The sequence below is a fragment of the Typopeltis vanoorti genome, chromosome 5 (assembly GCF_054136105.1).
Source record: "Typopeltis vanoorti isolate ZY-2024b chromosome 5, IOZ_Tvanoo_1.0, whole genome shotgun sequence".
Taxonomy (NCBI): Eukaryota; Metazoa; Arthropoda; class Arachnida; order Uropygi; family Thelyphonidae; genus Typopeltis; species Typopeltis vanoorti.
The window spans coordinates 172,940,587-172,966,340 of NC_143553.1; the positions used below are offsets into that span (position 1 = coordinate 172,940,587).

The 25,754-nt window shown below is 35.8% G+C and overlaps 1 protein-coding gene across 3 annotated transcripts in view; it reads left to right on the top strand.

Annotated features, from left to right (window-relative positions):
* LOC150107066 (epidermal growth factor receptor kinase substrate 8-like) overlaps positions 1-25,754 on the top strand; it is a 379,016-nt gene that overhangs the window by 88,080 nt on the left and 265,182 nt on the right. For all 3 annotated transcript variants that reach the window (XM_090393423.1, XM_090393421.1, XM_090393422.1), the window contains exon 4: positions 8,213-8,293. In XM_090393423.1, coding sequence (XP_090249549.1) covers positions 8,213-8,293 — 81 coding nt within the window. The remainder of the gene's footprint in view (positions 1-8,212; positions 8,294-25,754) is intronic.

Consider the following 25,754-nt stretch of genomic DNA (forward strand, 5'->3'; position numbering starts at 1 on the left):
TCGCCGACGATGTGATGATAATGGTTTGGGGGACACAACGGCTTACAGTTAGAAGTACCGGCCAACAAAGAGAACTCTTTAAAATCACAGAGTGGGCACGCGAGAAAAAAGTTACCTTCAATAGCACCAAGTCTAAAGTGTTCCACATCTCACGCAAAAAAAATCAAAACAATCTGTAATGGTCTTCCTAAACGGAGAAGTTCTCGAGGTAGCCAGTGAGTTAAAATACCTAGGCGTGATAATAGATGAAAAATTTACCTTCAGTAAGCACATCTCATATGTTGCCGAAAAAAGCTTACAAATAGTAAACCCCCTAGCTAAGTCAAGGAATAAGTGGGGATTAGGCCAACGGGCACTGAAAACTATATATACCGGTACTATACTACCACTGATATCTTATGCTGCACCTGCTGGAAACATACATTAAAATCAAAGATAAACCAACAAAAACTAAACAGAGTTCAACGTCTTATAGCCATACGTATAATTAAAGGATACAGGACAATATCTTTCGAGACAGCTTGCGTTATTGCAACTCTAACACCGATCTGCCTGAAAATACAAGAATTATCTCTTGTATATGACGTCACTTCCAGAAGATATAATGAAAGTTATAACATCGATCCAAATTACTACTAATGACACTTCACTATAGTAGGTGTCCTCACCCAGCAAAGAGAACATATATTAAGGAGAAGGAAAGCTCCAAAAGCGACGATTTTCAAATATACACTGATGGAAGCAAAACCGAAGGGAATGTCTATTGTTCTTTCATTGCATACACCAGACAGTCCATTATACAAGAACATTGCTCTAGGCTGTATCCTCTCTGTTCCAACAATCAAGCAGAACAACTTGCTATAGTTGAGTCACTTACATATCTCCGGGAATTAGAACTCAACACCTCTCATCAAAAGACAGCAATGATTTACAGTGATAGTAAAAGCACTATAGATGGCATAAAAAACCAAAACGACCATATAGCATTAATAGAACAGACAAGAAATTTGGTTCGGAATCTCGCTCTAAAGGAATGGGAAATCAAGTTCTGCTGGGTGAATGCACACACTGGGGTAGCAGGAAATGAGAGAATGGATCAGCTGGCTAAAGAAGCAGCTAGAAACAAGTTACCAAAATTACTCAAAATCTGCTATAAAAACACTTGCAGAAGAGAAAAGCCTAGACTTGTGGGAAGAAGAATGTAAGACATCAAAAAACGGATCAACAACAAAAGAATTCCTGCCAAGCATCAGAAGCAGACACGGCTGAAAATACACGCCATTTCTCCAGGTTTAACCACTCTACTAACGGGACATGGACAACTAAGACACTACCTACACAGATTCCATATTCTGAAATCGCCATCATGCACTTGTAGTCCACACCTTCAACAGACTGTTGACCACATACTCTATGACTGTCAGCTACTGGACTCCATCTGGATGCCCCTAATACAACATGTCATCACTTGCGGAGACAAGTGGCCAGTATCAAAACAGAGACTTATCGAAAAGTATTACTTAGAATTAATTAAATTTTCCAATAAGATCAACTTCCAGTGCTTGTAATCTAACATAAATTACTAATATTGTGTGAATTATATGGTGTTAATAAAAAATATAAATGTAAATATGAATATTGATACAAAAATATAAATGTTAATTAGTAATTGTAAGCTACATGTAATATATGCAATGGAGCATGTAGGAATAAATTACCTCCTTGTAGGGTTACTATTGGGAGGAAAATGCAAAAACACACTCACTCACTCACTCTTTATGCTCCACAGATTCTCTTTTAAAAATATAATTTTCTTTTATTTGAGCTGCTATCATCTCTGATGGTTGAAACTCTGATATTAAAAAATAAAATAAACAACTGTGGCTTTCACTCTAGTTCTTCTCAAGAAGATATTTCTAGTATCAAATTCCATATGTCAAAGGTTTGACTAAAGACTTTTTCAGACTTCTACATCTAATTAACTTTGATCTCCTTTGGTTCAGGCGTCTGCTCAGATATGTTGAGAAGAACCATAAGTATATCCAGTTCCATGATTATGATAAATTAGGTCTTGCCAGTCATGCCTTTTCTACAGGATAAAAGATTCAATGGAAAAATACTCAAGTGTTACACTAAAGTCCTTTTTTTTTTATAAAGATTGTATAAAGAAAGCTGTGATGATTGTATTCATCAACTACCTAAATAAATTATTTTATTTCCATTTTCATAACTTTTCCATTAAGCTAAAGCTTAATGGAAAAGTGATGAAAGCATGCTTTTCTTGCATTGAAGATCAAGGATGTTAGGAAAGCTGTTTGTTTGCAGAAGGGAGAAGTGTAAGAGCTGATTGTTTTGGCAGGCACACATGATTAAAAAGGTGAGGAATATGCACTGAGAGAGAGAGGATATGAAAGAATTGTTGAAACAAGTGAAAATGAGTTGAGAAATTAAAAATTGTGTGAGTTGCCTTTGTATGATTGGACAGAATTGAGAAGAGCCATGATTACTAACAAGTCAATGAGAAGATTGCGCAGAAGGAATGATGTGCAGTTTAGAGATGCATTGAGTGAATTTGATGAGGGAGATGGACACGATAGAAACTTGTAAGTTACTGAAGGGATTCTTATAGAATCCCTTCAGTAACTTATTCCTTTTCAAAAAAAAAATAAAATAAAATTCCTTTGTGTTAATCTTATAGATTAATGCAAAGAAAATTTTCAATACATGATAAGTAGGAAGAGAACAAGGATGACTTCTGGAAGTTGTGTAAGCGTGGGCTACAATAAGTTTAAAAAGAGGTATGATAGGTATTGTACAAGTAATGGTAGTGTGAGTCTCCTGCAATGAATCTTTTGACTTCATGAAGATACCAATAAGCACTTTCCCTGTTTTCATTATATTCCTCATGACTGTACTAAACCTTTTTCAATAATTTTAGTGTCATTTACTTTGAGTTCAAATGGTTACAGACAGGGCAATTGCAAGATTAGATCATGCCCTGAGGCAAACAATTAAATATCGCCCCTGATAGATTATAAGAGAAAAATATAAGAAAATCTCCAATTGCTGTTTTATTTTTATTACAAGAGAAACATTAATGCAAAACAATTACATAATAATATTAATTAAATGTTTGCTCTACGGGAATATCGTACAATAAAACTGTTTATAAGCTCTTCTAAATTTAAATTATAAGCTATGTCTGCCCCTATCGATATAGTTGCCAGACCAACCAATCGTTCTTTTGGTAATTGCTGTTTGCAAATAAGTTTTAATCAGTTTAAGCTTGGAAAAACCTCTTTCCGCTAACAGGAATTGTTAGCTTAGGCGACGCCACCTACTGCAATATGGCTGAACGAGCACCCTTATTAAGCCTCACCGTGAGGCAGGCTGCCTCTATACTACACCCTGTCGACAGTACTGGTTACAGATCAATCTCTCATTCTGTATATAACTAGTAATATAATCAGTTTAAAAAAAAAAAAAAACAGCCGTTTTAAGAAATATAAATTTGCAGGATGCTTAAGAGCAGCTTCTTGATTGTGCAGAAAAGAATAAGTTTCCTGTCCACTTTGAAACTGATTCTCTGGGATACATAAATTTTAGAAGATACTGTATCACAGTTGCTTGGAAAATGCTGGAGTGCACATAAGTGAGTTATAGGTTGAATGTATTCCAGTATTCCATTAGCCAACAGTCATATTATTATATGACTGTTGGCTAAAGATTATATGACTGTTGGCTAAAGATTACCCTCCAGATATCGCAAAAATTTTCGAATTTGTTATCTATTCAGGTTATTTTAGTTGGAAAAACAAGTTCTATAAACAAGTTGAGGGTACTGCCATGGGTAGCCCTTTGTCTCCACCTTTGGCTAACTATTTTTTGAAGCAATTTGAAGAGACTATGTTTTCATCCATTCACCCTCAGCCATCTCTTTGGCATCGTTATGTCGATGATGTTTTTGCCATTTGGTCACATACTGAAGATGAACTGTCCACCTTTCTACAACAGATAAATAGCCTTCACCCTCGTATCCAATTCACCATGGAAAAGGAAAATTCTGGTACTTTACTATTTTTGGACATCCTGCTTACTCGAACTTCTTCTGGTACCTTATCTACAAGCGTCTTTCGAAAACCCACATTTATTGGCAGATATATTCATAAAAAGTCTGCTCACCACACATCTCAAAAATTTGGCATTCTTAAATCTCTAATTAATAGAGCACATAAAGTTTGCTCTTCTCCAGAAATCTTACAAGAATTTCCATCATTAAAAAGTTAACGGAATCTAATAATTGCCACCCTAATCAAATCCAACAGATAATTGAATCTTATGTTCCAATATATTCCTATCAACAATTCCTATCTTTGGCTGGCATTTACCAAATACCATGTGACTGAATAATATAATCACGTAAACACAAGAAAGATATTTAATTAACCAAATATTGTTAGTATTCCACCTTGTATTTTTTTTTTTTTTTAAACTGTTCTTGTAGAGTGCCACTGAAGATAGTCTGCTATTTCCAGACCGAAATATTTGGTTAATTAAATATCTTTCTTGTGTTTATGTGATTATATTATTCAGTCTTTATGTCACAAGTATCCTTAAAACATATCAAATACCATGTGAATATTATATTTTTTATTTTGGACAAACTGGCCATTCTGTGGAAAAAAGAATTAAAGAACATCAATATTATATTGATTACGACAAACCTCAGAAGTCTGGTCTAGCACAACACAGTATTACCACTACCCATAATATCCAGTGGGATAAAGCTATTCTCCTTCATAGATGCAGGTTCAAATATGAACGCCTCTTTAAAGAAAGTTGTGAAGCTATTTTACACCGACTGAATTTAAATCGAAATGATTGCATCTCTCTCTCTCTCTCGAAGATCTGGGAGACTTTTATTTTATGTAATCATTAAAAAAAACCAATTATCTTAAATATTAATTATTTATTAATTTCTTTCATTTCCTAGCTTGCGACAACAATGTATTTTAATAGATGATCTACCGAATGTTCGTTACTTGTATTCCTATCTGTTTGTAACACTGAAGATACCATTAGTTTTAGTACGAAATATCTGTATTAATTAAATTTATTTATTTATTAATTAAAAGTTATTACTATGGACTTACGTGTTCTTTAATAATTATACTATGCCACAGGTTCCTCTAAATGTAGAGTTGGCATGAAACATACATTGACCTAGTTTGCTCCAAGGCATCTTTCACGTAAATTTGTTGCTTTCTTCTTCTTTTCAGCCATATTCTGTCTACTGCTGGACGAAGGCCTGCCTCTTCCAGTTCTTTCCACCTTTCTCTGTTCTTGGCACTGGTTGACCAATTTTCCAACAAATTTTGATAATTCATCACTCCACCTTCTTTTAGGATGTCTTTGGCCTCGTTTCCTTTCTTTTGGAATCCAATTCGTTAGTATGGTGGTCCATCGCTCATCTTCTCTTCTGGATAGATGTCCGGCCTATTTCCATTTTAGTTGTTTATGGTGAAGAATGATGTCAGTGATATGAGTCTGCATTCTTATCGAGGTATTTCACTTCTTATCTTTTAATGTGATTTCTACCATCAACCTCTCCATTTTTCTTTGAGTTGTTGTTAGTTTATTTGCCGGTGCTTTTGTTAGAAATCAAGTTTCACAACCATATGTGATGACTGGAAGTATACACTGGTTAAATGTCTTCCTTTTTAAACAGAATGGGACATCATTGTTTTGAAAAATGCTTTTCAGTTTTCTGAATGGTCTCCAGGCAAGTTGAACTCCTATTTATTTCCTTTTGGAGTCCACAGTTTAGATCAATGAGATGCCCTAAGTATGTATATGAAGAGACTCTTTCCAAGAAATTGTTTTCTATTATTATGTTTTTTGATGTTACAAAATGATTAAGCATGATTTTAGTTTTTTCTCTGTTCATTTTGAGGCCGACTTTTCTGCTTTCATGATATAGATCTATCATTATATTAAGGTCTTCTGGAGTGTTTGCAAAAATTATGATATCATCTACATATCTTAGGTGTGTTGTTTCTATTATTAATTTTTATACCAAGGTTTGTCCAGTTTATATTAAATATTTCTTGAAGGACACCTTTTTCAATTGATATTTTATTGCTACTTGTGTGAAGTTGAATTGTTGCTGTTGCAGTGTTGTATATTTCCTGGAGGAGGTCCATATATTCTCCTGCAACTCCCTGATTCTGGAGTGCTTTGATTATTGCATTAGTTTTGATGGAATCAAATGCTTTTTCATAATCAATAAAGGCTAAACAGAGAGGCAATTGGTTTTCTTCTGCTTTTTCTATTATTTGTTTTACTTCATGAATATGATCAACTGTGTTACAGAATCCCGCTTGTTCTATTCTACTGGTTGATTTGAGTCTAGAAGAGGGGTTAACCTGTTTGTTATTACTTTTGTGAGAATTTTGTACAGATTAGAGAGAATACTAATTGGTTTACTTTTTTTACTTGTTCTTTGTCCCCCTTTTTTAAATAAGAGTATCAGAGTAACATTTTTTCAGTTTTAGTAAGTTTGTGACATAGTGAATTATGTTGTTTCCTCCCCATTTAATTCTATGTGAATTAGGTCTTCACCAGGACATTTTTCATTTGTTTTAATGCTTTTTTTATTTCATCTGAAGTGAATGAGGGGGGGGGGATGAATTCCATATTTGATAGGGAAGGATTATTTATATTTGATTTATCTATTGAAGGATCACTATAGAGTTCTTTATATAAGATTCTTCTAGCCTGCTTAGGGATTTGTTCTTGGTTCCTTGTTGTAGTTCCATTCTTATCTTTTATTGCAGTTATCTTTTGCCAACTGATAAATGTTTTCTTAGTATTTTCATATTTTTATTGTTTTCAATTTTTTTTTTATTTTTGTAATGTTATAAGATCTTATTTCATTTCTCATCTTTTTCCTTGTTGTTGCTACCACATCTTAATTTTTTAAATAATATTTACATTTAAAATATCTGCATCTCTTGTGGAAATCCCTGTATATTCCCCCTCCCTCTCCTTTTGATAATGTATACCACATATATGTAGGCCATGCTATCAAACATCTGTGGTTCTACAATTCTGAAAGGACTACCATGAACAGTTATGCCACTGAATAAAAGCATCAGCATCATTTATATTTTTCTGTTGAATGGATTGATAATTCCAGTAGCAGTTCAGTTTGTCACGATGCTACTGGATAGAATATTGTTTACTATGCTACATTATTTCACTATTCTGCTATGTACTATATAGTCACACTGTTTCTACTAGATTGATTATACAGGGGCAGTTGACTCAATACAACAAACTTATGGGGCTGCAGGAATAGCTTTTTAATTGTGACTTTCCTTTAGAACTTGTTGCAAGTTTTTCCACTTGGTTATACTATAAATTACTATATAATTACTATAAAATACTAACCTCTGGAATGTCGAGTATGAGGAAAGATTGAGAAGATGTAATTTGCAGAGTCTGGTGGACAGGAGGAAGAGGGGAGATATGATAGAGACATACAAGTTAGTAAGGGGTTGTTATAGGATCAATGGTGGAGAAGTTCTACAGAAAAAAGTGGGAGATTGGGGGAGAACCAGAGGTCATCCCTGGAAACTGTATAAAGAGGGTGTGAGTAGGAGAGTGAAAGGGTAAATGATTGGAATGCCTTGCCTGAGAGTGTGGTGTCTGCAAGGAGTTTGAGTGTGTTTAAGACATGGTATGATGAGCTGTATGTGTGATAAAAGGACCTCCCAGATGAGTCTTTGACTCCATGAGGTCTTGGGTAATAATAATAATAAATTAAAGATACCAAGAAATTATATGATAATACTTCAGGCACAAACTTCCTTTGCTTACACTCGAATAAAGGATTAAACCAAGTATATAATTTCTTGGTATCTTTAATTCCTTTAGGACTGTTCTGTATCTCTGTGGGAATTAGGTCTTGTCTGTAATTTGTTAGTGAGTAGAGGCATTTACAGTTTGAGTTGATTAAAAGTTGCCTGCCAGTGAGATATATTGTAGATATTATGGTTATTAATATGAATAATTATTCCTCATTCTAAACTAGGAAGTTGTTTTGATAATTTAAGTTTAATAAACTATTGATAACAATTAAATTTTTTTTAAAAATTTCATTCAGAATAGTTCTTTTGTTCTTGATAATTAATATTAACCATTTCTTTAGCTACTATTAGCAATTTGGAAAATGATGGTGCAGTTTATACACTGGATCATTTGGCTACACTTTCAGTAGGTCATCAGATTGGTGAGTTTATACATTTTTCATGTGTGTATTGCTTTTCTAATCTGTTAGGGGGAAAAAAATGTTAAATTAAATTCCTAATTCATTATTTTTTTTTTTAATATAATTCTACTTGTTGTAGTAAAGATATGCATTTATTAATCTCTCTTAACATATAATAATTCACTTCAGTATATGTTTCGTTGATTGAAGTCTAGAATTTGTTAGAAGGCTCTGTTTTGCTGCACAAGTAATGATAGCTTTCTTCTGTTTACATCTTATGAAATGGTAGGTTTAATGAGTGATACTTAGTGATATAGTATTCCAGAGGAAAAAATGCCTATCTGCAATTACCACTGAACAACAGTATGACTACATTATCAGTTTTTCTGGAAAAACTCATGTTAAACTGGAAAAGCTGGAAAGTTTTTATAATGAAAACATTTTTATCTAAATATTGTTAGATTGTGAATGAGGCCTGCCTTTGCTAGACAGACCCTCGTTCAGGATCTAACAAGAATGGAGCCTAAATAAAGAAAATACCTGTACTGATGGTGAAAATTGTACTAGAAAGAAGTAAGGAATGGGGATGAAGTGTATCATGTAATTGTCTATTAAGTGTATATCTATTCACCCAATGGAGAGGAAACATTGTAAAATATTAATATGTGTGAATTAAAAGGGAAATATGTGTATAAATTGGAAGTGGAAAATATGTGTAAACAGAAGAATAATATGTGTAAGTTGCAACAAACAAGAAAAAAGGGAAATGTTGACAATCAACCCAAGGATAGATTCTATGTAACTGTGCATGCCAGAGTGATGACTAAGAGCCACAAGGTCATGACCTTGATAAACACATTGTTGGACCTACAAGCAAGATTTCGCAAATTCTCTGGGAGGAGCTCTCTCACGGGTTCGAGATGAAAGTCTTCGATTTGACTGAGACTATAAGCTGCAGGAGAAAAAGGGAGTTGATGGTTGGAAAATCGAGAGAGTGGGGGAAGAAGGTGCAAGAGGTATGACGTGAGGAGGAGGTCGGACAAAAAAGGACCTCCAAGTGCAGACTGAAAAAAAATAGGCTCGGATCCAAAATGAAACCCGAACCGTGATGTCCCTCCTGTAGGGCTCAGAAGTTCCAGACAAGCACCTCAGATGTTTCCCAATGACTGCAAAAATCCAGTGCGCATCAATCCATGAGATGGGAAAGCAATCTGCAGAGTGAACAAAGGTCCAACCAGGATATGCACGTGACTTGTGCATATCCTGGTGATTGAGTGAGACTGTATGCTGCAAAAAATGGTAAGGTAATTTTGACCTATCTAAAGTTCAAGAGGGAACATTGAATGAAAAATTCAGTTTAAGCACATTTGCAGAAAGGAAGACTGAAACTATTTTGTCAGTTAGTGGAACTTTTAGGGACATTGGACTGGTAGTCCGAAGAGCCATGTTATGTGATTCTTGCAATTAAATTTGTATGTGTATGTTACCTTAGCTGTCTCCCTAAAGATATGTCTAGACAATTCTTAGTATATACCTATGTGCATGCCCTCTCTTAGAAGATAATAGATATGTCATATTCTGAAATTGTCATGTAATGCTACTTAAAGTGTTTAATCTAATTTTAGGGAATTAATGAATTGATTGATTTATGTTTCATGTATACTGATAGTGTAAAATAAAACATTTATGTTTATTGTTGAATCCTGGTCATCGAATTGTGTTTGAGTATGACATTGCCACTCACAAAAATACAGACTGTGACAAAAAGGGGAAAGAGTGATTAAGTAAGTTATGATTCTATTAGTCTGACCAATGTAATTTCTTACATTGATCAGACTAATAGAAGTTTTGAAATAAGACAGAAGGAACATGTGGGGAATGTCAATCATAACAGAATTATCACATCTGGTTTAGCTCATCATTTCTCAACATAAAATCACGTTATAGATTGGAAAAACAGTTCTATGCCTTACATTGAGAATGACTACAGACACAGAACTTTAAAAGAAGCAGCTGTGGTACTATGCACAGGCAATAATTTAAATAGAAATCAAGGTATTATTCTTAAAGCCATATGGAAAAATCTCATCATCTCTCTCTGAGTTCAACAGAACTACAATATGCAAAAAACTTCACAACACGTGGTCATGTACTGGATTCTGACTGAAGCATTCGAACACATGCACGCCATCAAACACGAATGATCAAATGTAACGGCCTAACAGTTACTCAAGTGTATGTTTTACATGTAACTTAATGCATTTGTTTTCACACCAATTCAGCCTTGAAAATGCTAGACAGTGGCTAGTGAAACTTGTTGGCTTTTTGTATATTTTATCATTTATCTTCTGGTCTTTTAACAATAAAAGTTCTTTATTTTAATACATCAGACCAAATGTGTACAATTTAAGAAGAAAGTAATTTATTGATATGTTTCTTGATGAGCTGGGAGTTAGAATAATTTGAGAAAACAGTACGGTGAAGACTGTTCCAAAGAATAGAGATGAGAAGTTGGTTCAGTAAGCTTAGAACTAAACTGTATGATGTAGTTGTGATCAGCAGCCTCGTGTTTGTATGATCAGAGGAAAGAGGAATGGCAGTAACCAGTTCATTGGAGCAGCATGTATGGAAATACTTTAGAAAAGACATAATGTGGCAGCATCATTTAGCAACAAGGAAATGACTGGAGGAGTCAAATTAAGCATTCTGATAGAAGTTTTAGATGTATCACTCCAAATGAAACACAGTATTCTAAAGTCTGGTGGATTTGGGTTTTATAAAGTGTTGGGAGTTGAGCAGAAGAGAAGTATTGTTTAGAACAGGTATGAGTACCAAGCTTTCTGTAGTTGAAGAGGCTATAGATGTGATGTGTTTGTTCCAAGATAGGCTAGATGTGAAACTGATCCTGATATCCTCTTCTTGGAATATTGTCAAAAGTGAGGGAGAGTGAAACATGGTATTTTTTTCTGGGAAATGAGACAGGATTGCATGTTAGTAGCACTAAAATTCACCAGGTTATCTTTACCTGATATGATAATGGCAGGGAGATTGGTGTTTAATGCATTGGTTAAAGAAGATCTTCAAACCTGAATTGCTTAAGCACTACAGAGTTTTGTAAATGAACAGGAATGGAGAGTACTTCGATCAGCAAAACTATGAATTGGATTGAATGTTAGAGAGAGAGAAGATCATTGATCTATAGGCGAGAGAGAGAGAGAGAGTGCAGGTGAAAGCACAGAACCCTGTGGTACTCCTGCACTGATTGAAAAATTTCAATGAATGACTGGAGAGGAAGCTGGTGATCCACTCACAAAGGTAGGAGGAAGACTGTAAGATGATAGCTTGGTAAGAATGCCATGATGCTAGACTCAAACGTCTTGGAAATATCAAGAGCAACTACTTGAATTACTCTAGATTTTTCCATGGCTTCAGTCTGAAGGTGGGTAAAGTTAGCTAGATTTGCTGTGGAGTTAGAATGCCAGAATTCATATTGGTCATTATTAAGTAATTGACGAGTCTTAAAGTGGAGAAGCAGTTGGCTGTTGATGAATTTTCTATTATTTTTAAGAGTATTGAAGTGAGAGCATTAGAGTGATAGTTGACTTTTATCTTTTAACAAGCTTGCTTCCAGGCTGCTACTCATAGTTAGAGTAGCAAACAAATTAATCCAAATACTCACATTTTAAAGAATTTTAATTTTGCAAGAAAATAAGTACAAAAATTAAACTTCAACTTTACCTAACAATCTATATTGTGCTCATCTGTTCCTAATAAGTTCATTAATTCCCTTAGGCATGGACTCTACCAATGTAGAACACATTTTTCTTATTTCTGTATCTCAAAACCCATCCATTTATAATGGATTGTATTAAATTATCATTTGTATCAAAATTTAATTTTCCAAGTCTCTTTTTCAGTATGATTCAGAAATTTTCTATTGGGGTAATGTCAGGAGAGTTACCTGGCCACTGAAGCAATTGGATGTTTTGATTTTTGAGGAACTCTTTTACTTTTTTTTTTTTTTTAAATTTGGCATAGAGCTAGATCCTATTGGAAGATGAGTTCTTTGTCTTTTTGGATCTGGGGACCACTCTTTTCTTCAATATTTTTATGTATTGGTCACTTTTCATTATACTGTCAACAGGCACAAGTGATCCTGGACCGTCATATATGAAACAACCACTAGAACATCTCTTTAGCTGGTATTTAGGAGCTTGTTGGAGGTGGATAGGTGGGAGAAGTCTTCTCAACTGCTGATTTATGAACATAGGGTACTCTCTCTCTCTCTTGGACAAAGAATATGATCTTCCACTTCTTCTCACAGTCCATTCTTTGTACACTTTTGCCCACTGGAGCCTCTTTTTCTGCACAGCCTTCATCAACAGTTGTTTTTTTTTTGGTCTGTGGCAGTCTGCCCCGAATACTGTTGGAAGTATTCGATGGACTGCTATGTCAGATAAATGAATCCCACTAGCTGCCAAGGCTTTATTTAAATCTTCAGCAGACAATCTTGGATTCATTTTGCTTTTTCTAACTAGTAAACGATCTTTAAGTAACTGTAGTTTCCCTTTTTCCATTTCCGTTTTCTGTCAGGAGAAAAGGTACTTGTCTCCCTAAACCTCTTTAAAATCACATTAACACTACCCAAACCAACACCACACTCATTGAAAATTTGTCTTTGAGTCATAGATGTGTGCTGAGAAAGAGTACATATTTTTGAATGCTTTCATGGAGATGTATCTATTTTATAGCTACACAAAATGAATAACACACTATAAATGTCAACTTGTTTACACTATTAATAATTCATTTCAATTTTCATTTCAGTAAAAACTATGGAGACTACAACTGTGTTAGGATCCTAGAATAATTACTTTAATTTCCCAATGTTTTGACTTTCATATTAAGTTCATTATCTGGCTTCAGGCTGATAATGTGTATACACATATATAGAAAGACCAGCTATAGTACATTTCAAAAAGTATGCCAAAGTAACAATGATTTGATCAACCGTTATTCTACTGGCCTGACCTCTAGTGGAAAAATAAAAACTACATCAAAGCTCTCAGGGGACCCTGTAACCCCTAGAGAGCGCGTCCCCTGGGTGGCGGATAGGGGAGCTCACCATGTGTGTGTGTGTGTGTGTACATGCGTGTGTGTGTGTGTGTGTGTTTATATATATATGGTGGGGTGGTCCAAATATACTGAATAAGGACTCGTGGACCAACAGGGCCATAAGGGACAATCATCTTGATTGTAAGGGAAGTGGCACTCCCATGGACCCCTAGCTGGATCTATCCTCACCTTCTACTTTGAGGAAGACCCACTTACTTTAATCTTTCCTATAAGGCCTTATCAGCCAACTCTTCTTACTTTATGACCCTTGTGCTATTAGAGTACTCGAGGGCCATGGAATCTTTTCATTTCTGGCCTTACAACTATGTCCTCTCTATAAACCTTACTATATTTCTTCTATAATCTACCTTTCCCCTTCAATATACCCTATTCCTCCTATGGGTTTAAATTCGGAAGAAGGCGAGTTCAGAAGCCTTAAGGTAGCAGCCCTACCACTGAACTATTCCATCGTCAGGCTAGTCCCCTGACATGGAGAACATAACCATACTTGTAAGCTGACAGAAAAAGATAATCGGATTGAATCTATGGGAAACGACCCTGGAATGGAAAAGGGAAAACGAAAATGGAAACGACAAAATATAATACACATAGCAAACTGGAATGTAAGAGGAATAGCATATAAAGAAATAGAATTAGACCAGTTATTAAATGAAAGAAATTTTAAAATAGCAGTAATCACTGAAACAAAAAAGAAATTAAAAGGAACTATGAGAACTGAAAATTTTAATGTGATATACAGTGGAGTCGACAGAGACCAAAGAGCACAAGCAGGAGTCATGATTTGGATTCATAACTCCCTTTCAAAACAGTTAAGACATTATAAATTATGGAATGAAAGAATAATAGAAGCTAGAATAAAAATAGATAGAGGCTATTTAACAATAATTGGTTTATATGCCCCAGAAGAAGGAAGAGCACAGGATAATATTGATTTTTATAATCAGCTACAAAACATATATAATAAAATAAATAAAAATGATTACATAATTTTAGCAGGAGACTTAAATGCAAGAATTGGAAACACGAAAATTAATAATAATAAAGGAATACATGGAGAACACACTCTAAACAGAAATGGTAAAAAATTGATTGACTTTGTAGTTTATAATAACCTAAAAATAATGAATTCCTTCTATAAACATAAAGACATGCATAAATATACTTGGACAGCAAGAGGATGGAAATCAATATTAGATTACTTCATATTAAATGAAAAGACATCAAAATTTTCACTAGATGTTAGAGTTCACAGAGGATATGAAATAAGCAGTGACCACTTCCTTGTTAAAATAAAATTAAGATTACCACCTAAATGGCTACAAGTAACAAGAACAGAAAGAAAAATTGAAACATTTGTTTATAAAACTAGACTATTGAATGACACAAATGTACAATGGCTATATGAACAAAGAATTAACCAGTATCTAGATAAAATAAAACAAAATGAAGAAATAGAAATAGAATGGCTTAATATAAAAACGATACTAAATGCAGCAGCAAATGAAAGCTTAGGAAAGACCAAAAAATTCAATAAAAGAAAAAAACTGAAGATCTGGGATGATACAAACAAAGAAATAATCAAAAAGAAGCCTATCACAAATGGTTAAGCAGTAAAAGATTAGAAGATGAAATAGAATATAAAAGAATAAGAGCCATAGCTAAAAGAGAAGTCAGAAAAAGACATAGAGAATCATAGAATAAATTTGTTTCTAATTTAGAACATAATATAAAATAAGACCCAATGTATATAAGATTTTGAAACACCTAAATGCAGATACCAAATAAAACATAAAATTAAACACTGAATTGAAATTAGAAGAATTTCTAAATTACTACACAGAACTGTGGACAGACAAATATTTTAAAAAAGACAACTGGCAAACAATTAATGAAAATGAAAAGGAAATAACTGAAGAAGAATTAGAAATCAGCCTGAAAGAAACAAGAAACGGAAAATCACCTGGAGAAGATAAGCTAGGTTCAGAACTATATAAATACGCAGGAACAAGATTCAAAGGAAGACTCTTATTATTTTTAAATAAAATTTACTCAACTGGTATCCCCCCAATAGAATGGAAAAAAGCAATTGTGATTCCTATCTTTAAGAAAGGTAATAGAGATGACCCTAAAAACTATAGAGGTATCAGTACACTAAATTCATGTTACAAAACATACAGCAGAATCTTAAATAACAAACTAATGAAATATTCCGAAAACTTTATTCTAGTGGTACAAAATGGATTTAGAAAAGGACGATCATGTATAGACCCAGCCTTCTGCTTAAAATTAATAATAGAGAAAAGAAGAGAATATAATTTAGAAACACATATTGCATTTATTGACTTTGAAAAAGCATTTGACAAAGTTAAAAGAAACATTTTATTTAACATATTAAAAGAAAGACAAATACCAAATAATATCCTAAAAGCTGTCACAAGTATATATGAAAATAATCAAATACAAATAAGATTAAATCATGAACTATCATATCCAAGGGGTCCGACAGGGATGTCCCCTCTCAGCAACTCTTTTTAATATCTACTTAAATGAAATAATAATAAAATGGAGTAAAAATTTACATCAAGGAATTAAACTTTCACCTACAGTTAACTTAAGCACTCTCCTCTTTGCAGACGACCAAATAATAATTACAAATTCTGAAGATAACTTACAGAAAGCTATTTTAAATCTAAATGAGATATCCAAAGATTATGGTATGATAATATCAACGGAAAAATCAAAAACTATGGCCTTTAAAGGACAAGATCCAGCAAGAACTAAAATAGTATTAGATAACAAGATCTTAGAACAGGTGAATTCATTTAACTACCTAGGATGTATGATCACTTATGAAAATGAAAAAGATATAAACATAAAAATTGCAAAATATTTAAAAATAACAGGAGTAATTAACTCTATATTTAAACCAAACCTAGTTCAAAAACAAACCAGGCTAAAAGTATACAATACATTAGCCCTACTGGTCTTAATGTATGCAAGCGAAATCTGGACAATAAAACCAAAAGACAAACAAAGATTAACAACAGCAGAAATGAAGTTTATGAGAAAAAATGCAAAGTATACCCTATTTGATCACAAAAGAAACGAAGATATTATGAAAGAATTAAACCAAGAACCAGTAATTGAAAAAATTAAAAAATATAAACATAGATGGATGGAACACGTTTAAAGAATGAAAACAGAAAGATTACCAAAACAAGCCTTAAAGTACAAGCCATTAGGAAAAAGAAAACCAGGACGTCCTCTTAAACGATTCAACGATGACTTCTAAGGCCGGAACAGGCCATACTAGGCCTAAATCCTTGATACGTATGATGATGATGACATCAATGCTATATTCTACGTGTGTAGAGGCTTAAGTGCTGTGAGGACATCATGTTGGAGGCTTAATGGATTTTTTACAACACTCAAAAAGAATTAAAATAGACTTTAATACTTCCTATATTTCGTCCTAGTCACTAGGACATCTACGGGGATTACAAAAAAATTAATGTAACATATGCACAAATAACAAACAATACTAAGCCCAACCACGTGGGTGACACTAAAGTCCTATCTAGGTAGAGCGCCCTCTAAGGGCAGTAGTAGGTGGCTTGGAATGTAAGGTGGGAACTCTGGTGATGAGTGTTTCCCAAATCTTCGGAAGCTTAATGCAGCCATATTTATTGAGATTTGGTTGGTTTTTGAGAGCTGCTGCTGCTTCTAAGAAAAGTCTCTCTTTCTTGAATTTGCTGTGGTGGAGCATGGTGGTTTTCTTCCATGATACTCTGTGGGTGGTGTCCAAAACATGGTCAGCCAAGCCTGAATGGCCATAGTTGTGTTTGAAGATGTAAGACTTGTGTTCCTCTAGACGGATGGATGCTGATCTGCCTGTCTGTCCAAAGTACGCCAGCTTACAGGAACAGGGTACTTTGTAAACTCCAGGCAGAGAGAGAGGAGGGAGCTGATCTTTCGTAGAACGGATAAGGGTAGCCAGTTTGCGGTGGGGCTTATATGCTGTGTGTAGATTGTATTATTTTAGTATCTTGGCTATTTTTTCAGATGTGCCACGGATGTAGGGTATGGTGATGGCATTTTTAAAATCTTGTTGACGAGAAGGAATTCTCGTCAACAAGAAATTATAAGGATAATGCCACAGTCGTTCTTAATACCAGTGAATATAAGCGTAAAATGAACATTATCCTCCGCGATCGCACTGCCTACATCCCGCTAGAACACGACCCCACAAAAACACAAGTTAAGAAACTTAAAATTTTACTCAAAAAAGTATCTTCCTGGCCCCCAGATGTCACGAAAAAACTTAAACCTTTCCGCTCCCGTCCCCCCCGAATATACGGTTTACCAAAAATCCACAAACCCAATTCCCCACTCAGGCCTATAGTAGATGCTACCAATGCACCTTGCTATAGACTATCTAAACAGCTGGCCAACTCTCTGATCCCCCTCACCGGAAGGTCCCCTTCCTATATAAAAAACTCGACCCACTTTAAAGCCCTCGCAGAAAATTTAACCTTGAAGAAGACAGACATATTGGTAAGCTTTGATATCTCCTCTTTGTTTACCAATATTCCCTTAATTGACACCTTATCTCTCTTAGAAAACGTTTTTCCCTCTGACATCTTAGATCTCTTTTCCTTTGCCATTAACTCTGGATATTTCTCGTGGAACAACAAAATCTACAAGCAGATAGAGGGAACTGCCATGGGTTCCCCCCCTCTCACCCCCTTGCCAGTTTCTATATGGAAGATTTCGAAAAACGAGCCATAGACTCAGCCCCACTCAAACCTTCTATCTGGCTAAGATATGTAGATGATGTGTTCTCTATTTGGCCTCATGGCCCAGACACGTTAGACTCCTTCCTCAGTCATCTCAATAGTCTACATCCAAGAATCCAGTTCACTATGGAAAAGGAAAAGAACAATTGTTTACCCTTCCTAGACACCTTAGTCACACGCCTGCCTAATGATACACTTACCTTCACCGTATACAGAAAACCCACACACACACAGGCAGATACATTCACAAACTCTCCCACCACCACCCCTCTCAACAATATGGCATTATTAAAACTCTTACCAAGAGAGCCCACAATCTTTGTTCCAGTGGAACCGCCCTCACTAATGAGCTTAACCACATACACAGCACTTTCCTCTCCAATGGCTACAGCGATCACAGTATCAAAAAAATAATCAACTCCTCCCCTATTCCCCTTCCTTCTTGTCAACAAGATTTTAAAAATGCCATCACCATACCCTACATCCGTGGCACATCTGAAAAAATAGCCAAGATACTAAAACAATACAATCTACACACAGCATATAAGCCCCACCGCAAACTGGCTACCCTTATCCGTTCTACGAAAGATCAGCTCCCTCCTCTCTCTCTGCCTGGAGTTTACAAAGAACCCTGTTCCTGTAAGCTGGCGTACTTTGGACAGACAGGCAGATCAGCATCCATCCGTCTAGAGGAACACAAGTCTTACATCTTCAAACACAACTATGGCCATTCAGGCTTGGCTGACCATGTTTTGGACACCACCCACAGAGTATCATGGAAGAAAACCACCATGCTCCACCACTGCAAATTCAAGAAAGAGAGACTTTTCTTAGAAGCAGCAGCTGCTCTCAAAAACCAACCAAATCTCAATAAATATGGTTGCATTAAGCTTCCGAAGATTTGGGAAACACTCATCACCAGAGTTCCCACCTTACATTCCAGGCCACCTGCTACTGCCCTTAGAGGGCGCTCTACCTAGATAGGACTTTAGTGTCACCCACGTGGTTGGGCTTAGTATTGTTTGTTATTTGTGCATATGTTACATTAATTTTTTTGTAATCCCCGTAGATGTCCTAGTGACTAGGACGAAATATAGGAAGTATTAAAGTCTATTTTAATTCTTTTTGAGTGTTGTAAAAAATCCATTAAGCCTCCAACAAAATGCTATATTCTGTTTATAACATCAGAGAACAAATTCATATGGATAGTTTTAATACAGCAAAATTGGTGGCTAATTCATAATTTAACACAAGTGTTGTTATATTTGAGTTAAGATCCAAGATTACAGGCAGTCCTAATTATAATTAACTCTTAGACCAAAAGGTTATGTGGGTAGAATATGTACTATCCCTGTTCTTGGGATTTTTAGACCATTATTTTTAAGATTAGAGTGGTTGATAAGAATTTCACAAGCCTCCTTAAATTTATGCCATGTTTTGGTGTGATGTAAACAACAGGTGTCTCTCCAGTCAGTTCTATGTAGAGTATTCAGGCCATGATCAGAAGGCAGTTTACCACAGTGATTAAAAAATGTGCAATATATGTTCCTCTTTTCAGATAGGAATTGTGCATCTTTTTTCATCTGTATATGGTCAATTGCACATGCATTGAATACGTTATACTCCAAGGAGTGCCGAGACTCCAGTCCAAGTGTGACTGCAGACACTGCCCCCCCCCCCCCCCCCCCCTTGCTATACTTGGATTCACCCCAGGCATGACTGGCAGAAGCAGCAGTAGGATTATTTGCCAACTGATTTGGAAGCTTCGAAGATGCATTAATTTTGTTTGGTCCCATGTATACTATCTGGCAGCCATCCTGCAGAAAATAGCTTTACTGCTATAAATCAGTTTACCTGTTGTAATCTTCAAATGAAATAGATACTGTATCCTTGTATATTGTATATCTTGTATACTGTATACTATATCCAATAATACACAATTATTTGCTAATGATACAAAGTAAAGAGAGTGATAGGGATATTTCTGATATGAAATCCTTGCACACTGACCTGGACAAATTAGTTCTTTGGGCAGATTTTTTTTTTATGTGATTTGGACTCATGAAAGCTTAATTGCAGACCAGAAGGACTTATGAAGTAATACAAAGTTTTTAGGTATTAAAATGACTTTATTAGGTATCTATTTTACATAAAACATCATCATTATGTAGGAAAAAATAATAGATTCTATAGAATTTCATGGGACATGTGTCCCAATGGACGTAAAGGGTTGCAAATAAATTAAAATTTTTTTGGGGACACATGTTCCATGGTCCTGAAAGAGTTAAGGATTTCCCCCCCATTTTTATCAATTTTTTGTATTTTTTATAGTCAGGAAACTCTGCTCTAAAGATCATTACTAAGGCATGAATGAACCTTCACAAATCCATGTTGCCCCCTCATACACTGTCATATTCTTATCCACTCATTCTTGAATTCTCTTTTTGACCTTTCCAGTACTCTTACTGCTTACATGCTTAAGATACTGAGTGGTCTATAATTTGCTACTGTAGTCTTAGACCCTCCCTTATGCAAGGGAATTATTTTGCCCTCTCTGTCTCTCTCTCCCATCCCTTGGAACTTTACCAGAGCTGACACTAAAAGAGCTTAGTCAGAGGCATTGCCAGTGTCCTTGTACATTTTTGCAAAACCCTAGTTATCATCCCATCTGATACCACAGCTGTATTTAGATTGAGATTCTGCAATATCCTAAGGACCTCCAATTCACCCACCTTTGTTCCCACGTCAGTAACCTCACTTGGATGATATACCCTTGCAAAGTGGTCACTCAGTAACTCAACTATTTTATCTGCTTCTGTCACCTCACCACCATCAGCACTCATTAGAGTTAATTCTTCTTCTTACTTGCCACATAACAAAATAACTCTTTGGGATTTTCTTTGGCTTTCTCGGCTAGATTCTTCTCGTAATCTGATTTTGCCTTTCTTACCATGCTGGTAATTTTTTTTTTGCCTGAGCCTTGAACTGTTCGTGGATTTGTTGGTCACCTTTCTCCTTATATATTCTTGACAGCATTTTCTTCTTCTGCAGCTCATGCTTAGTGATATCATTCATCCATCTGACTCCTATCTGATTAACCACCCTTACCTTAGGTATGGAGTTCAATATTGCTTCCTCTAGATGCCCCTTAACTATCTTCCATGCACTACTAACATCCTTCCTTTGTGGTGTTTTATGCCTTGGCATAGATTCGAGCTTTCTCCTAAGCTTGTCATAATCACCTGCCTTGTAGTTCCACATATGCCCCTTTTTGATAAAAATATTTGCCCTGTTTTACAGTCTCCCAAGTCAAGACTGTATGGTCACTTTTGCCAATTGGAGGCAGTGTGGCCACCTTGGTTATGGATAGCTTTTCTGATCCTATGACCAGGTCCAATACTCTCACACCACTAGTCCCCCTCCATCATATGCTGCCTCAAGTAATTGAAGCCACATGTGATGATTCTTGGGGAGAAACCCCCCCTCCGGTTTGCAGTGCCCTTGACCCCCTTCATAACAAGCTCCCCTTCCAAGTATACTGTGGTTGTTAGTTCTCTTCTTGGTAACTCTTTTGCCACAGAACAACCTTCACCCACCAGTTCACTGTCTCATGCCCTTTGAGACTATAAGGATGTCAAACGGGATTGACCTCCTTGACTTCTCTTCCTCCATCCCTTGTCCAACTACTGCTTCATTTGTTGTAATCCAAACACCTACTCAGATCGATTCACAGAAATCATCCTCACAGGAAATAAATGAAACATGCTAAGAAATTATATTCTTAGTTTAATCCTGTATCCAGGTCGAAGCAAATAAAATTTTGCATGTGAAGTAACATCATGACTGGACTACTTGTATGTAGAGGCTAATGACGTGACATTAATTGCCATAATATCCCATAATGCAACACACATATCCTTACGGACATGTATAATGCTATTCATTATGAGAAAGGCACTACCCAGACCGGTTTTGATCTTTATTTAGGTCTCATCAGTGGGAGCAAGACCCAAAAGTGATACTAAGGTTGAAGCAATGCAGAAGTCATATTTCCATATGCAAGTAGTCAAAAGGTGTCACAATCTATTACTAAAATAGTCTGAATTAGAGAAAGATGTTTGAAAGTTTTTTCACTTGGTTATACTATACATTAAAGATGCCAAGAAATTATATTCTTGGTTTAATCCTTTATCCAAGTGGAAGCAAATAAAAATTTGCACATGAAGTAACATTACGACTGGGCTACTTTTATGTAGAGGCTAATGACTTCACATTAATTGCCTTAGTAATGCACATATGTTTACTGACATGTATAATGCTATGCATCATATCCATTATATGGCTCCCACTGATGAGATCTCAATAAAGGTCAAAACCAGTCTGGTTACTGGCCCTTCTCATAGTGCATAGCATTATACATGTCAGTAAACATATGTGTGTTGCATTATGGGATATTAAGGCAATTAATGTGAAGTCATTAGCCTCTATATACAAGCAGCCCAGTTGTGATGTTATTTCATGTGCAAATTTTCATTTGCTTCCACTTGGATAAATGATTAAACCAATAATATAATTTCTTGGGATCTTTAATTTGTAGTATAACCAAGTGAAAAAACTTTCAGACATCTTTCTCTATTTCAGAGTATTTTAGTAGTAAAGTGTGACTGACTCCGTTTGACTATTTGTATATGGAAATATGACTTCTGCATTGCTTCAACCTTGGTATCACTTCTGGGTCTGGCTCCCACTGATGAGACCTCAATAAAGGTCGAAACCAGTCTGGGTAGTGCCCTTCCCATAATGCATAGCATTATACATGTCTGTAAGGATATGTGCATTGCATTATGGGATACCGAGGCAATTAACATGAAGTTATTAGCCTCTATATACAAGTAGCCCAGTCGTGATGTCACTTCATGTGCAAATCTTTATTTGCCTCCACTTTGATAAAGGATCATAATTTATGATATAATTTTTTTTTAATAATTTTATAGTTTATATATAAACCAAGAATATAATTTCTTGGCATCTTTAATTTATAGTATAACCAACTGAAAAAACTTTCAGACATCTTCATGGGAATGAAGGCTTTCATCTCTTATTCCACTCCAAATTTTTAGTCATCATCCAAGCCTTGGTTTTCAAAGAAGTGTGCCAATGAAGTAAGCCTCTGCATATCACAAATGGCTCAAGACCCAAACTCCAGCTGCTCACTGTGCCTATACTGCAGCTTGCAACAGTTGTAAAAGAATCATCACCAATTCCAAATCAGACTTGGAAATGGCCAAATGTTGTAAAATTACCTCCTTCCCAAATGGTTGTCACTCATTCTTGGCCCCTTGTCCCATTGGGGACAACTTCTTCCCACCCAGGTTTCCATCACTCTTGTATCCAGATGTACTGTAATTACCTCACCTAAGGATAAGGCTGACTTATTGGTATCGCACTTCTCTTCTAGCACCTGTATTCATGAACAGGACAATGTTACCTTCATTCCACCAAGAATGTCCCTCTACGTCATCCATGTTCTTCTGCTGAAAAAATCCAAGAATAGCATCAGGACATCTGGTCCTGATGCTATCCCACCTGTTGTATTAAAAAATTGTACCCCTGAACTAGCATCTACCCTACAACATGGAAACAGGTCCATATCCAGCCCATCCCAAAAGAAATGTGATAAAAGTCAGCCAATGAACTATTGTCGAGTTACTCGCATCTGTTCTTTCCAATATTATGGAGAAGGTCATCAATAACCAACTTTTGAACCATGGTTAGACCTACCAACTAATCAGTGACCAGCAGTATGGATTCTGCTATCAAAATCTACAGCTGATCTTATTTGCTTTCATCACCCTCTGGACTCAAGCCATGGAAAAATTTATGAAAATTCATGTTTTTTCACTATATTATTTAAGGAAATTACAACGTTCTAGGATATACATTAAAATAAATTTTAATATATTTCTATATTTCGGCAACGTCACGTTGCCATTTTCAAGAACTTAAGTACAAGACACGTGCATGCAGGCACAACAAAACAATAAGTGATGAAGCTATTATTTCTCCTAAAGTCCTGATGGTGCCCTCTAGTGGGCAATGTTGATATTCTTGGGCGATTGGGCTGAAGGTCTTCTGATGTAGGTTTCCCAAATTTGAGGAAGTCTCATGCAGCCAAATTTGTTGAAGTTTGGCTCGTTTCTTAGGGCTGAAGCTGATTCTATGAAAAGCCTTTCATATCTGTATTTGCTACGGTGTATTATCCTGGCTTTCTTCCAACATATTCTATGGCAGGTATCCAGAACATGGTCAGCAAGACCAAAGTGGCTGTATTGGTGAAACCGGATGTAGTCCTTGTGTTCTGAAATTCTGATATTTGCTGTAATATCAGAATTACAGCAAATATCAGAATTTGCTGTAATTCTGAGGTAGGTCTAGGGGGGAGACCTAGTACGTTGGTCTTTAGTTGAGCGGATAAGGGGTGCCAATTTCTTATATGGTTTGTAACAAGAAGTTAATTTATGTTCTTTTAGGATTTTTGTGATTTTTTCCGAGGTGCCTCGGATATAGTGTATGGTGATGGATTTAGAGTAATCCTTGTTGTGGAAGGGGGGGGTTGTGGTTTACTGGTTTCAATATTTTTTGAATTTTTTTTTTTGGGGGGGGTAGCCATTGGCTCAGAAAGTGTTGAGAATGTGGTTTAGTTCTGTGGTTAGCGCATTGTCATACGAGCAGATAAGTTTAGCCCTGTTGTGTAGTGCCTTAATGACTCCGTATTGTTGTGTGTGTGTGTGGGGGGGGGGGGGATTGTTGGTGAATGTATCTGCCTGTATGGGCGGGTTTTCTATATACTGAGAAAACCAAGGTTTCATCATGCTGGCGGGTGACTAGTGTGTCTAAGAAAGGAATGCAGTTGTTTTTTTTCTTCTTCCAGGGTGAATTTGATTCTGGGGTGTAGGTTGTTTAAGTATGTTAAGAAGAAGAGGAGTGCATCGGAGCCATGTGGCCAAATAGCGAATACATCATCTACATAGTGAAGCCAAATGGTTGGTTTTTGTGGGGCAGAGGTTAAGGCTTTCTCTTCAAAAGTCTCCATATAAAAGTTGGCCAAGGGTGGGGAGAGAGAGTGGAGAACCCATGGCTGTTCCCTCTATTTGTTTGTAGAATTTTCCTTGCCAAACAAAATAGCCTGAGTTTATTGTGAACTGAAATAGGGCTGTGATCTTGTACTTAAGTGCATGTGTCTTGTACTTAAGTTCTTGAAAATGCCAACGTGATGTTGCCGAAATATAGAAATATATTAAAATTTATTTTAATGTATATCCTAGTACGTTGTAATTTCCTTAAATAATATAGTGAAAATGCATAACCAACGTCTAAGCCTTTCCACAAGGAAACTCATGTTGTTGCCCTTGACATTTCAAAGGCATTTGATTGGTTCTAGCACAGGCAGCTATTTAACAAACTGCCATCCTATGGTGTTTCTGTGCAACTGGATTACCAACTTTCTCACTGGTCGCTCACTGTGTGTCATAGTGAATGCTTTCCTCTCT